General features: G+C 48.2%; 1 protein-coding gene across 1 annotated transcript; it reads right to left on the reverse strand.

Moving 5' to 3' along the window:
• Positions 1–9,149: 9,149 nt before the first annotated feature.
• LOC111735583 (ral guanine nucleotide dissociation stimulator-like) lies at positions 9,150–12,733 on the reverse strand. Its single transcript, XM_023527083.1, has 6 exons — positions 12,570–12,733; positions 12,121–12,231; positions 11,002–11,195; positions 10,394–10,453; positions 9,754–9,947; positions 9,150–9,485 (listed from the first exon to the last, which is right to left on the reverse strand). Exons 1-6 carry the CDS (start codon positions 12,726–12,728, stop codon positions 9,250–9,252), a joined length of 954 nt encoding a protein of 317 aa, XP_023382851.1. The 5' UTR covers positions 12,729–12,733; the 3' UTR covers positions 9,150–9,249.
• Between the last annotated feature and the right edge of the window lie 1,722 nt (positions 12,734–14,455).

Below are 14,455 nucleotides of genomic sequence, written 5' to 3' on the forward strand. Positions count from 1 at the left end.
GAATAAATAATCATCCATCATCATCATCATCATCATCATCATAATAAAAGCAACAAGCATGCCTTGTTGAAAATTAGTAAATGGAGACTTCATCCATTGGCAGGTCTTTTTCCTGGTAAGAAATCTCTCTTATAGAACTAGAATTTTTGGTCCATATCTGGAATTTCTTTTAGGACCGAGTTTGGTGCTTTGGCAAATTCCTTCACCTATTCCAGCTGATATTGCTGAGACCTAGGCTCACAGCATTTCTTGTCTTTTCCTAACAGAGTCTGAAAGGGTGGCTGTGCCCACGGTTCTATGCCTGTGCTTCCCGAATGAATGTTGAGTGATATTTAGGCCCACAGCAAAAAGCCTGTCTTTTTACAAAGGAAACCTGAATGGAGACTTAGGCCTGTGACACCAAGCCTGGACTCTCCGCACAGGAATTAGAGTGCAGGCTCAGGCTCCCAAAGTCAAGACCATCTAATTGTTAACCGACTAGAAGGAACAACTACTTACACGAAAACCAAGGTAGCCAATGTGAACAGAAACTCAAGTGGAGTACTTGGATCCCAGACAAAGCTGTCTTCTCTGAATAAAAGGAAGAATGTAGAACTCCCTGGACTTCCTAATAGGAACGCTGTCTTCCCTTGAAAGGACATGGTGTGGTGACACAGGCCCAAGGGACAAAGCCTGTATTTTCCTAACGATTAGTAAAAAGGAAACTGTGACACGTGGCAAAAACCTGTCCTCTTGAAAACTAGTAGAATGGAGACCTCACCCAACAGGGCAACCCTGTCCTCAGGAAAGAGAATCCGAACTCGAGACCTAGGACCTTGCCTCTTGCCTGGATATCAAATCAGGAACCAGAGTGCTGACCTTGGATTGCACGTCGAATTCCTTCCACTATTTTCAGGAAGTAGAGCTGAAAATTGGCCCACAGTGTTTCTTCTGTCTTTCCCTAACCGAGGCCGAAGAGTGGCCTCCGCCCACGGTTCTAGGCCTGTCCTTTCTGAAGGAATGCACCTTCCGGACTAGGGCCACAACAACAAACCTCCTTTATAAAGAGTAACTAGAACAGAGACTCTGGATATCGGCTCCAAGCCTGGACCTCCTAATAGGAAATAGCTGCCAACCCCAGGGCCTCAAGATCAAAACCAAGCAATTGGTAACAAAGTCCAGACTGAAAACCTAGGCCCACAATAGACATCCAAGCTCCTGCTACCAGGAAGTCTTCTGGAGATCTTGGCCCACATCACCAAGCTGTCATCTCATAGTAGGAGGAAGAATGGAGGTCTCGGTTCTCAGCACCAAGACTGTCATCTCATTAAAACATTCACAATAGAAATTTGGGCCTATGGCACCACACTTATGTCATCCTAACAGTCCATTCAGCACAATCTGGTCTTATATCGCCAATTTTCCCTTTTGCCAGTTATTGAAAGGTGACCATAACGTATACCACCAAGCCTTTCCCCTGCTAAGAGAAGATAATGTGGGCATTTGGAAACCATGTACAAAGCCTGGAAAGTTCTTTTAAGAATTCAATTGAGGATTTTGGAAGGATGGCCCCAAATTTGTTCTTTTTCCAGGTAACAGTGTGGAAACCTTGGCTCACAGAATCTAGTTTAAGTTTTCTTAAAAGAACCTTAGGTTGAGGACTTGGCACACGGTAACAAGAACGTACTGATAGAAAAAAAAAAGTCGATAGATTCCATGGAACATGATCCAGTCATCTTTCTGGAACAGGGAAAGTAGAGTAAATGTTTGAAAACACGATACCATGCCAGTCTCATTTTCCAGGTAAACTTCAGTGGAAAACATTTCCAACACTCGCAATTATGGTTCTTTCTAAGAAGTAGAGTGCAACCCTATGTCCAAAAGAACAAGACCAGTCACATGGTAGACACACAAATTTCATGGGGTCTGTCTTGGCCCCCAAGTGGATCCTCCGAGCTGTTCACGTGACCGCCTCGGGATTCCATAACAATTGCTACGTGACTTTCAGGTTACTTCTACCTTATTATTCTTCCCCTGTCCTCGACCGAGTGTTTTCAAAATGTGTCTCATAAACTGCTTATTTTCAATATTTCAGCTTCGATGCATTGGCAAATAAGACATTGCTTCTGGACAGTATCAGCCAAAGGTCCACATCCAAGAATAGTGCTGGAGTCACACCTGAGAAGAATAAGGGAAGTTTTGGAAGCTGAGTGAAAAAGGAAACTTGAGAAAGGAATTTTAGGGATCAATGCTGGATCCACTTACGGCAACATGTTTCCCCCTTACCTAAACAAGACTAATAACTATGTTTATTCACATGGAAGCTGAAGTGGCTATATCAAAGAAGACGGTCCTCTGAAACAGATGCTGAGGCACGGCAAATTTGCTTATGAAACTCTTACTGTCCCCCTGGCTTCTGGAAATGTTTGGATGGTAATTGTAACTCACACCATTATGTTCTTACAGCCGTGGCCGGGATAAAGCAAACAGTTACACTTCTCAATTGCAGAATTAACAAATATCAGAATAATAACGAGTGACACCTGTGTGTTTGCAATGGGAAGGACATGAGCCATATTAAAACAACAACAACTGCACCAGTAAATGGGCGCCCATCTCATGGTTAGATTGTGAAAACTGAAGAGGTGTACGCTATGCCTCAAAATAACTAAATGTCACACTAGATGCAAAAAAAAACCAAAAAAGCCAAACAACCAAAAAACAGAAAAGTGAGACAGACAGCAAACTTGGATCATCATATCTCACAGGTTAGAACTGACCCAGAATGTTTTTGTGTTGATGAACGCCCGTAGGACCTGACTGCCTCCAATTTACCCGCCTTTCTCTTTTGAGAAACAATTTGGCTTTGACTCCCACCCACGGTTACGGTCTTGTCTCATCCTCATGGCCTGTCATTTCAGCAAAACAAATGTACTAAGGCTCCTAGGAAGGAGCTTGGCGAGTACCGCAGGACCACATTATTCAACCAAGAGGCTGGTCGTCAGTGCGTTCTTTGCACTGATTTAGGACCAAGGTTGGGAAGTGTGGACGAAAAAATGGGCCACATACTTCACCTGACAAGCTCAGGGGAAGCCAGCATGGAGGGCCTTCAAACTCAGAGACTGAAATTAACCACACAGGAAGGCCCAACCCTAAAATTCCGATCGAAACGGTGCTTATGGTGGGTAGTCAGATCCTGGGCCTGTAGCTTTCTTGACAAACATCAATCTTTACCTTAAGCGAGCCTGTCTATTTTCCTTTTTGCATTTAAGATAACATCCCCTTGGAAGGTAAGAGAAGCCCTTTCCTTCCAGTTCCCTCGGGGCACAGGCAACTTCATCAGAGCAGGTACCACAGAACCCCTCACTGGTCCTTGGCCCCCATACGCCTTCTCTCTGTGCCGCATATGATTAATTCTCCGGTACCTACCCATGTAAAAGAAGTGTGTGTCCCTCCATTTTCCTTTTTGTCCAGTCCCAGACGTTTCTCCAGGTTGCATTCTCCCACCCCCTTAATCTACCACCAATGAGCCTCCTTGTGTGTCTCCTCCTGTGATTCTAATGTATAAAATAAGCTGCAAAACAGCCCTTCTCCAGAGCATTTTCATAACCCACTGATATTTTGCTTCCTGACAATTGTCACGTTGGCCTAACTAAACTCATTACAATTCTCTGCAGGTTCAGACGTTTCTCACGTCCACATCCTGTGCAGGCGGGCTCTCTGCGCTGACCTCCCAGGTGCAGAGAGTGGCTGTAACCGGGAATATCCTCAGAAGAGTTCGTGAAGTTATATTCAAATAAACCGGCTTTCATTCTGACAGACAGATGTCAGAAAAATGATCAAAAATGCCCTCCCGTAGTCCAGACCGTCAATGCCAGAGGCGGACAATTTTGGGGAAGCTCAGACACGGTGCTTCTTTAAATATTTCATGGTTTTTGTTTTTGTTTTTGTTTTTGTTTTGTTTTTGGAGGGAGGGGGCCAGACCCCTAATTGTCAGAGATGATTTCATATCTACCCAGTAGGAGACTAGAAGTTATTTACATACACCTTGATCATGTTTAAAGTTTACTTGTTCTCACTTTAACATAGCAGAAGCATATTACTACCCATGGTACGCAGTGTGAGTAAATTCATTAAGCAGGAATACACAGGGTCCCCAACCACTGCCTGGTCTAGCCTGAGTCCTTTCAGATTGACACTTGGTGGCTGGATTGTCCTTTCCCCTGTAGTTCAACCCCAATTTTCTCCTCAGCGCCCCTCGCTTCCACACACCAGCCCCTTCAGATCAACCCCATCCTTTCTTTTCAGTGTTCACTGGATTTACCACACAAAACCCTGCAGGTCAATTCTGTCATCCCTGGGTGCCCAGGGAGACCACTGCAGGTACCCAAGGCCACCACTTCAGCTACACAGGCACTACCTTTCCAGGTTTTCACGACCATCTTCGCTGATACCCAGGGCCATCTCCCTAGGAACCGATGTACCACCCCTTGGGGAAGACAGGCCCCAGCAGATCGGAGTGGCCAGAAAGCAGAGCGGTGACTCAAAATATGGCGGAGTACATATTATTTTCCTGAAATCACGGGGTCCACCGTGTCAGTGGCGGAGATGACGGAAAAAGCCCCGGCAGAACAAGAGCCTGCAATACTAGACACCCAAGAGTCAGGCCGGCTATAAGGCGGCAGAGCCGGACCACAGTGCTGAGGAAAGGAGACATGGTCTGAGGCTGACAAAGCGGCAGGCCCGGGTGCCACGGGATGTCAATCCTAACTGGAGAATGGCCAAAAGAGACTGAGATTGATGAAGGGGAAGGAGGAATGATGAAAGGGACTGAGGTTGGTGATGGCGAAGGGCAATGTGAAGACTGACATCAAGCAGGTGTCTGTCCATTTGCCTGGCAGGAGGAGTCACAGGGGTGAAGTTGGTGTTTGTTGACTGTGTGTGTGGTCTATGGGTTTCGGATCTTTTCCGGGAACCTTGGCTGAGTCTTCATTGTGTTCCCAGGTCTTGCGTAAATGCCCTTAGTTCTCCAAGGGCGTAAAGTACTCACACCAGGCCAGCCCTCTGAACATGAGAGTGGTGCTGGCCTTGGATCACATGCTTCCTCCCAGGGCAAAGCTGACAGACTCTACCCAACCTGTCTGGACAGCTCCCCTCACCAAAGCTGTGCGGGTGGGATGTCCGTTCCAGCAAAGTAGCCCAAGGAGCCTTGTGTTCAGCTCCTCTTACAAATGCTACACCCAGACTGCAGTCTCCAGGACCCTTCTGATCCAGCCTCTAGACCAGAGCCCCGGATCCGACCGCAGCCCGTCTCTCCAGCTCACCCTGGAGTTTGCAGTCGGGATCCTGCAGGCATCTCTGTGGCCTTTCCATACCCAAGCTTTCTGGTCTCACATGTGGGTTCCTTTTAGTCTGGTCCTTCACGGCTCCCTCTTTGATACTCAGAATAAACTTTTGGTTTGCACCCCACTGTCCCCAGACATGTTGACTTGCACAGGCTCTCTATACAGTGTTGGTTTTGAAATTGCCCTGGGGAAGAGGCTCGCAGGGATAGGCTACAGCCCCCTGTCCAAGAGACTTGCCGTCCTCCCACAGCACCGGGAAGCAATTCCACTTGCTGAGAAACCAACATTGCTGCTGGTGGTGAACTCAGGGCTCCTGCCTTGGGCATCGGGTCCTTGTACCTGAGACTGTGGCCCAGCAGAGCTCACGCGTCCTTGGGAGACACACAGAACTCATCCATTCCTTGCTAGAAGAGAGCCTGGCAATCACACCAGCACCTGGCCACATTTATCAGCCATCCCCAAGGAATAAAGTGGCTTGTTTCCGGTCTCTTCTCTCTCCATATGAAGAACAGACACAAAGGCTGGGGTGATAAGGGAATTCTGGTTCATAGAAGCAGTGGAAGGATCACGATCGCATCACGCCAGGAACCCAGAGCTGGCCAGATTTCGGGAGGCTTCAGGGGCCGGACGGTGCATGAATGTGGCCCTCAGAGACCATGCAAACTCAGTGTGAAACTGCCCATTGAGAGACACGAATGGACGAGGTTTCTTACAACCAGGAGGCTGAGATCTACAGGGCGACAGTCTGCTGTATTGTTGTGGTGGTCAGGGCCACATTCAACGTCCACAGATTTCTTACCACTTTTGGAGCCTGAAACTTTGGGGGAGGATGCACTTGTCTTAAGCCCATGGATGTTGGAAATTGAAACATCCCAAGGGGCTGTCTGGGCTGTCCAGGGAGCTGTCCAAAGGTCCAACAGCATGGTCAGCTTAGTGGTTGGCCAGGGCTGCGGGATAAGGCCCAGACTAGTCTGAGCTGGATGAGTGCAGATGTCTGCCTGGATGATCAGAGTCCTAGGCCTCTCCTGTCTGAGACCTGACTGTCTACTGCCACCCACTGGAATGAGTCGGAGGAAGTAGCCATTCCCAGGAGGGCCACACCAACCGTCAGGAAGCCTGCACCTGCAGGCTAGAGGGTAGGTGCACCCAGTCCTGTAGGAATCCTCATGTGTCTACTCGGTGCCCTCGTGTTTCTGAGCTGAGCTACCTGCTCCTACCACTGAACCTAACCCGAATTCTGATCCCTAACCCTGTCCTTGACCCTAAGAATGCCTTGTCATTTGAAAATAAAACTCAACTCATTAGGTAATATCAAATGAACCTGAACAAACTCTATGGCATATATGACAGCCCACACCTGATATCATACTCAACATCAAACGGCTGAGAAATTCATCTTCTAAAATAAGGAAAAAGACAAGTGTCTACACTCTGACCACTTTTCCTCAATGGACAACTGGAAGATCTAGCCCGAGCAATTAGGCAAGAAAGAGAAATAAAGGACATCCAATCAAAAAAGAAGTAAAACTGTCTTTGTTGGCCAATGATGCCATTTGATATGTAGAAAATTCTACTGATTCTACCAAAAACACTCTTAGAACTAATAAACACATTCAGTAAGGTTAGAGGATACAAAATACATAGAAAATTGAGAAACATTTCTACACTCTAACAAAGAACTATCTGAAAAAGAAATAAAGGACAGAACCTCACTTATAATAGCATCGGAAACAGTAACATTCCTAGGAATAAATCTAACCAAGGGCTGAAAATATCTGTGAGACCAAAACTTCAAAGTCTCATTGGAAGAAATTGAAAAAGATACAAATACATGGAGCATTAGACTGAGCTCATGAAATGGAAGAACTAATATTGTGAAAATAGCTATAGAAACAGAGAACGGTCATCATAAAGGAGAATGACAAAGTAAAACACCTAACACTACCCAACTTTAAGGTTTGCTATAAATGGTCATCATTGAAGGAGAATGACAAAGTAAAACAACTAACACTACCCAACTTTAAGGCTTGCTATAAAGATACAAGAATAAAGACAGTGGCAGTATGAGCAAAAGAATACACTAATCCATAAACACAACAGAAGAGACCGACCTAAAACAAATCTACATAAACAGTCAACTAATTTTTGACCAAACATCAAAAACAAGAAAGTAGACGAAAGAAAGAGTAATTTCAACACAGGCTGCTGGATAACTGAATTTCCACTTGCAAAAGACTAACTCGACATAAAGTTAGCGTGTAGAAATGCAGACCGCAGTGTAAAATGCAAACGTAGAAAGCAACCATAACGTAATGTAGGATAAAAAGTAAATGACCATAAATAAGACATTGACTTTTTAGATAGAATGACCAAGGTATGATTCATGAAAGAAATCCTTGAAAAGCCAATTAAATGTTGCTAAACCTACAAAATCATTTGCTCTACAAAAGACGACGTAAGAGAAAGAGATGACTAGGCACAGACTGGCAGAAATTATTTGCAAGAGATACATGCAGTAAAAGATCGTCATTCAAAATATACGAAGAACGTTGATAATTCAACAGTAAAGAAACACACCACCTAAATCAAAAATGGACCAAAGCCCTAACAGACACGTCAGCAAAGAAGATACACCGATAGCAAAAGAATATACGAAGTGAAACTGCATGTCATATGTCATCCATTGATATTGAGGACGACCTTTTGTGCAGGGAAATTACTTCGTGGTAGAGGAAGAGGATCTACTTTTTTATTCATATTTAAAATCATATTGTGGTAATCGATTTTTGCTATTTTTATGTAAAACCTTTAAAAAACGGCGTATTTTACCAATTAATGCATTAGTAATAAAGGAAAACACTTAACATGTGATTTCAATATATACTTATATATAAATTGTATATATATATATATATACACACATATATATTTGTGTGTGTGTATATATATATATATACATGTAGATATGTATATATATATATACATACATATATATATATTACTATAAACAGTGCCTATCCAGGGACAGAAAGCTTTTAAAGTGCTTTAAGACCTAGACATTCCCCTTATGGCTCCGGTACTCATGTCCTATTACAAGAGTGTCCCCTCTCCCAAGGAAATGAAGATATTCACATCGCGCTTTCCTTTCTTACACGTGATCTTTGCCTCGTAGGAATTCTCCCACTTAAAAAACAATGTGATTTTTATTACAACCCCCAAACCAGTCGGTTTCCTTGTCTGCTACATCGTCAGACACAAAAAGTCACATATGGGCGATTCCGCTCATGACAACTCCAGAGTAGTTAAATCCATGGAGACACTGGAGTCAGCAACTGACACGGGCTGACAGAGGAGGAAGCGTGAGTGACTAATCGGTGCTGGGAAATGCTCTGGAACTAGATGGGGGTTGTGATATGGCCGATAGTGGTTACATCCGGTGACAGTACTTAAGGTCATTTAAAAGTACACTGTGAGGAAGCAGAGGGTAGATATTATTAGACTTTCATGGGTATTCATGATAAGTTATGAAATTTAAGTTGAAATAGGATGTGGTTCCATAGTGTAGTGGTTAGCATGTCTACTTCACATGCAGAAAGTCCTGAGTTTGTGCCCCAGTAGAGCCACAGCCCATGGTGTCTGGCCATGCCAACCTGAACAAGCCAGATGACTGATCGCGGAAGCTAAGCACGGTCGGGCCTGGTTAGTACTTGAATGGGAGACCACGTCGGAGGACCGGGTACTGCAGGCATAAATAATAATAAATAATTTTAAAAATTAGGTCAAAATAAATTTTATCGTATTTGAACATCCTGAGAAAAACTACAGTGAAACTTTATATAGGTAAGAGAAAAACAACAATTGAAAAGAATGCATAGGGAGGGACAGAGAAAGAACCTTCCGGAGCGCCACCCGAAAAGGCCGCTGCTCAGAACCGGGCCCTCAGGGCCTCTGAGGAGCCGAGGCAAGCCATTTGTTGGCCATCAGCTCCTTCAGGGGAGGCCGAGCCTCCAGACATCCCAGGAATGGCGTGTGGTGTGTCTTCCCACTCTGCCTCTTCTCCTTCAGGGGAGGCTGAGCCTCCAGAAGCCTCGGACTCTGTACAGGGCACTACAGATGATGTTGGGGTCACCTCTTGCATGCTTTCCTGGTCTTCATCTGGACCTGATATGTAGATCCAAGAAGAGACATATTATCAGTATCAGTCCCTCTGACGCGCCTTCCAAAGGAAGGGAACCTCTCATATCCATCAATGGAGTCACAGCTCGAGAACCCACCCGGAGAAGGGATCCCGAACGCAGTCCCTGGGCACGGTGGTGTGAGCTGACTCGGTGTTCTGGCCTCGGAAACCCAGCCTCGGAAATCGCCCCGTGTGTGGCTCGACACTGGCCGACACACTCACAGGCCACATTGCCCCCATAGTTGTCCTCACCCTCCGTCTCTGCCTCAGGTGACTCCAGGTCCGTTAGTGCTGACAGGAGGAGCTGGACCTGGTGCTCCAGGCTGGACCCGCGGAAGTTAAGCTGGATGTAGGCCAGCAACAGCCTCAGGCAGGGGAATTCCGGGGGCTGGAAAAAGTCCTCGTGGTGCTGGTCCAGCCAGATGCCTAAGATGGAGTAGATGGCCCTGGGGATACAGGCAAGTAACAGAGTCTGAGGCCCGGCATGTCCTTCCACACTGCCCTCCCAGAGCACCGTGTGGGGGTCTGGGTCCCCATGCCCTCTGCTGCAGCAAGTCCAGAATTAGTCCCGCACCTCATGCTCCTGCAACTTGGCAGTGCTGCCAGAGATGTGCCTGGTCTCCCAGGGCTGTCGGAGGAAAGCCTTTGGAACTGAAAGTTGTTGGTCTGCGCTGGGGGGAGCTGGGCTGCCCCTGTCCCGACATCCCTGGTGCCCAGCGGCCACACTCCAGCCCCTCCACAGCTCTCTAACTCCCTCCCTATCCTCTAGGAAATACCCTCAGCCCTCCATCCCCTTGCAGAAACAAGTGACGTGTGGGCTTCAGGATTCTGCTGGCACCTCCAATCCACAGGCTCCACACCCAGCTCAGGGCTCTATCTCAAGCCCACTCACCCTTTCACCTGGTCCACGGGTCCACCATCCCCTTCAGAATTCGGAAAGATACAGCCATACCTACAGGGGACCAGGAGGATGTCACATCGGCTGTCCTGTGGACACGACTTACTCCGTGCCCGCACCTGGTGTGGCTTCCCATATATTTGCCGAATAAATGAGCCTTCATCATTCTCCTTGTGGATATCTCCTGAGTGAGCCTCACCTACTTTCGCCCCTGGGGTTTCTACTCTGGCTTCATCCAGAACAGGAACCCCACGGAATCACCAATCTCCTTTTCAGATGACAAAACAGCTTGGCCCAACCCCGGGAACAGTGAGGATTCAAGCAGAAGCATCATCAGGAGGAGGGGAAAATGCCAAATTAGCAGTGTCACAGCTCCCCGCACCCACCCACAGGAACCTCTCCACAGGGTCAGGCACCCAGAGAGCACTTTGCTAGGGAGGACGCCACTAGTCCTTACAATGACCCTCTGAGGCTGGTTTGGATCTCACCCTGCCCCACAGAGGAGCAAACAGACTCAGAGATGCAGTGACCTGAGAACTCTCACTAGCAGGCGGCTGAATGAACCCTGCGTTGCGGGGGATAGGTGGAGGCAGGGTGCTCACCTTGCACACAGTGTGTCCAGCACCCGCTGCGTGGTAGTGAAAGATTTGTAAGTGCCTAGGAAGGCGGAGACGAAGGTGAGGTCACTGCCCAGGAAGGCAGGCACCAGGGACGCAATCAGTCCGTCCAGCCTGCGTGCCCGGGCGGATGGCACCATGCTTGTCTTATATGGTTGGTTCTTTAATTCACTTTCCCCCTGAGGTAGGACAGAGGAGGGACATGCAGTCAGAGGCCGCACAATGGGCCAGCGTGAGGGTTGGGGACTGCAGCTCAGAACAAACTCCCAAGCCCTCAGTGACTGGGGGCAAGAGGAGAGACACGCGTGTTCTCAGGAGAAAAAAGGTTCTTGGCATTCAAAGTAGAATTTGAGCTGGGAAGTGAGTCAAAATATTCGTATCTGAGGTTGTTTTCTTGGCTGAGTGAAAACAGCGCCTCCCCATATTGAGCGTCATCCCTGTGATGTTTGACCAAAGTCCCACTCTAGGATGAGAACAGAGAGGCTTCTCCTGGAGTGAGGGGTAAGGATATCAGGACGTGTGGGATGTTCAGGGCAGCCCTACTGGAATAGCAAGAGAAGGAGAGCCAATCGAGCGGAACAGTTTCATGGCAGTGGAAACGGGTCCCCTCCTGGTATGTTGGCAACTGTGTGTAATGGAGGGCTCGCGAAGTTGTGTCCCCAGGGCAGCACGTGGCAGAGCAATGGACATGTCACATGAACCCCATATCCTTTTGCGTAAATGTACCCGTACTGATCATGACGATGTGTAAGAATGCGGGGGAGAAGGAGTGCGAGGATCGGGAGTCCAGCACCAACGCCGGGGGTGGGCGTTCAGACAAGAGAAAGCGTAGAACAACGCAAACATACGCTTGACTGAATGTGAGGAGAAATGGAGTCAACGTCTCTTTGCTGGGTTCTGTACAAATATATGGACCGGGACTTTGCATCTGGATTGAGGAAGGGGCTGGGCAGTGAGGGCGGGTATGAGAGGGAATGGGGACCCGGATTCCTTTGAGGGCTGGACTCTAGGATGAAGCCCAGTGGAGCGGCAGAGACTCCTGGCACCTGGTCCCCCTGATTATCCGGGTCCTGAGTGTCGGGTCAGCTCAGCACCTGCACTCACCCTGAGCACTGGCTGGGCTGTCTCAGAGCCGTGGGGTGCCTGCCCGTCCTGGTGGGGGACAGAGTTGAGGCTCTCGTCATTGAGCTCCTCTCTGACGTTCCGTGTGGTGCTCTGGAAATACAGTGCCCAGCGTCAGGCGGTGAGTTTCAGAGTCCGGACCTTGCCATCCTCAGAACCCCCGACTCTCGACCACAGACATAGACATACCATGGTCTTCCCAAACCTCCTCCACATGTGGAAAGGACGTGACAGCCTGAGTGCCCTGGATTCTCCATGGCACCGATTCGAGGCCCTCAGGAAGCCCCCTCCACCCTGCCAGCGTTGTCCTGGGGTGATATGACAGGACCACCAGGTTGTTCCCCGCCCGACAATTGGATCTGCCCAGAAGGACCTCCCTTCATGTCCGTCTCCCCCCACGTTGACGACAGGGCTGCCTAGGGTGTACTCACAGAGGTGGCCTGGCCTGGAGCGGCCTGACCGAAGTCTTTTTGTGTTTCCCAAGCGGACCTTCTCCTAAAGGGCCAGAGTCGCCTACACCATCTGGGAAAGGCACTGCGTCGTCTCTGGAGGCCAGAGCCCCGAAACATGAGAGTAAAGCAAGAGGTCATATCCTACTGAGTACCTCCTGGCAACTGAGCTAGCTGAGAGGCTGTTACAGGAATTTGAATGCCAGCTAACAGGGTTCCAAGTTCCGTGGGGGGTCTGCTGAAAAGGAAGTGACATCACTTCCTGGGATCCCTGTCCCTGAGTCCCCTCCTCGAGTACCAGCTGCTGCCTGTCAGTCCTCTTTTTATGCAAAGCCCGTGCATGATGACACCGACAGACTCCTATCCAGGGTTCCTCCCTGAAGATGTCTGGCTTCAGCCAGGACAATGGCATTGAGGAGACAGACCTGGGCTGCAAAGCAACTCTTCATTCTTAACTCTTTAAGTCCCAGGTGAGCCCATGTGCCTTGCAAGGCTTGTCTGTCTCATTTGCCTGCAAGGGTTACTGGAGCATGTGCTTCGCTGGGATGCTCAGGTGTGTGTGGGGTGACAGCTCTAGAACTGGAGGGCTGTTGTCACATGTACTCTTTTCTCTTCCTCTAGTCACCTCTGTATGTGCTCCTCTTCTGATCCCGCAAGAGTCCTACATCTAGCTTGTGTGTGTGTTTGTGTGTGTTGGAGTTCGTGTGAGAGTGTGTGTGTGTGTGTGTGTGTGTGTGTGTGTGTGTGTGTTGTGTGTGTGTAGACGGCCACGTGCCAACGTACACCCCATGGGACCCAGGAGATGATGGGACCCACGCAGGAGGAACAGGCGTGTTCGGCTTTCCAGTTTCCGCACCAACCCTATGGGCATGAAGGGAAATGTCATCGACCTGGAGGGGGCAGCTCTGCTGTCCCCTGGTCTCTGACTGGCATATACCTTGGCCAGTGTCTGCCTCTCTGTGGATCTCAGTTGCCCAACTGTCCAATGACAATGCCATTCAGAACAGCAGAAGCATGAGCTCAGCCTTAAAGGGACCCCGGCTCTCACCCCATGGGTGGGTTGCCAACAGGGGTGCAGTCAGGTGCTACCCTGAATATAGCGGGGAGGGAAGAGAAATTCAATCTTAATCAAGCTACTTTCAGAGACGGCAGTCTCCTGTCCGGCCAGGAGGACACCTGCAGAACAAAGGAAGATTTCTATTGGGGTTCCTAATGACCCATTTCCCACACCTGTGGAAGAGGAAGCAGGAACAACAGAGTCTTTAAGTGGCGCCCTACACAGGTAAAATCATTCATTTTCTAATGGCTAATACCAAGGGGAACCTATGGCTTAAATGCCGGTAACTACTCGTGGGCCTTTCAGGATACATACTCTTCCCCTTCCCCTTCATCACTGCATGTCCATATCAGAGGAATGAGAACTAACGAACAACATATAAACAGAATTCCCTGAGCAGTCTCTGCTCTGAGAGGAGACCACATTGTGTCTGTTTAGAGAAGGTAGTGTGAACACTTTGAAAAACAAAGCCTGGACCCCTCTTTCAAGAACTCAGTCGAAGAGACTGGAAGCACGGCCAAGCATTATTCCCATTTTCAGGAAGTAGAGTGGAGACTTGCTCAGCAGAATCAGGCCAAACATTTCAAAAGCGGAACCTTTGGTGAGCAACGTAGCACACGGGATCAAGACGGTCTTGGTAGAAAACTAAAAATACAGTCGATAGAAGTCCATGGATCATGACCCTGTCCACTGTCGGAATCAGGGGTTTTCGAGTGGACGTTTGAAGACACAACAGCATGCTAATCTCATTTACAATGTGAACTTGAGTGGAAAATGTTTCACACACTCAAGCCTGGTTCATTCTACGATG

Source organism: Pteropus vampyrus, unplaced genomic scaffold (genome assembly GCF_000151845.1).
Source record: "Pteropus vampyrus isolate Shadow unplaced genomic scaffold, Pvam_2.0 Scaffold1000003766, whole genome shotgun sequence".
Taxonomy (NCBI): Eukaryota; Metazoa; Chordata; class Mammalia; order Chiroptera; family Pteropodidae; genus Pteropus; species Pteropus vampyrus.

What these genes read in the sequence shown, in the direction of transcription:
- LOC111735583 (XM_023527083.1), bottom strand. Translation starts at nt 12,728, where the DNA reads ATGACCTCTTGCTTTACTCTCATGTTTCGGGGCTCTGGCCTCCAGAGA. An exon ending in CCCGTGGACCAGGTGAAAGG is followed by an intron (nt 9,948 to 10,393) that starts GTGAGTGGGCTT and finishes CTGTATCCCCAG; the next exon opens with GGCCATCTACTCCATCTTAG. An exon ending in ACCTGAGGCAGAGACGGAGG is followed by an intron (nt 9,486 to 9,753) that starts GTGAGGACAACT and finishes TCTACATATCAG; the next exon opens with GTCCAGATGAAGACCAGGAA.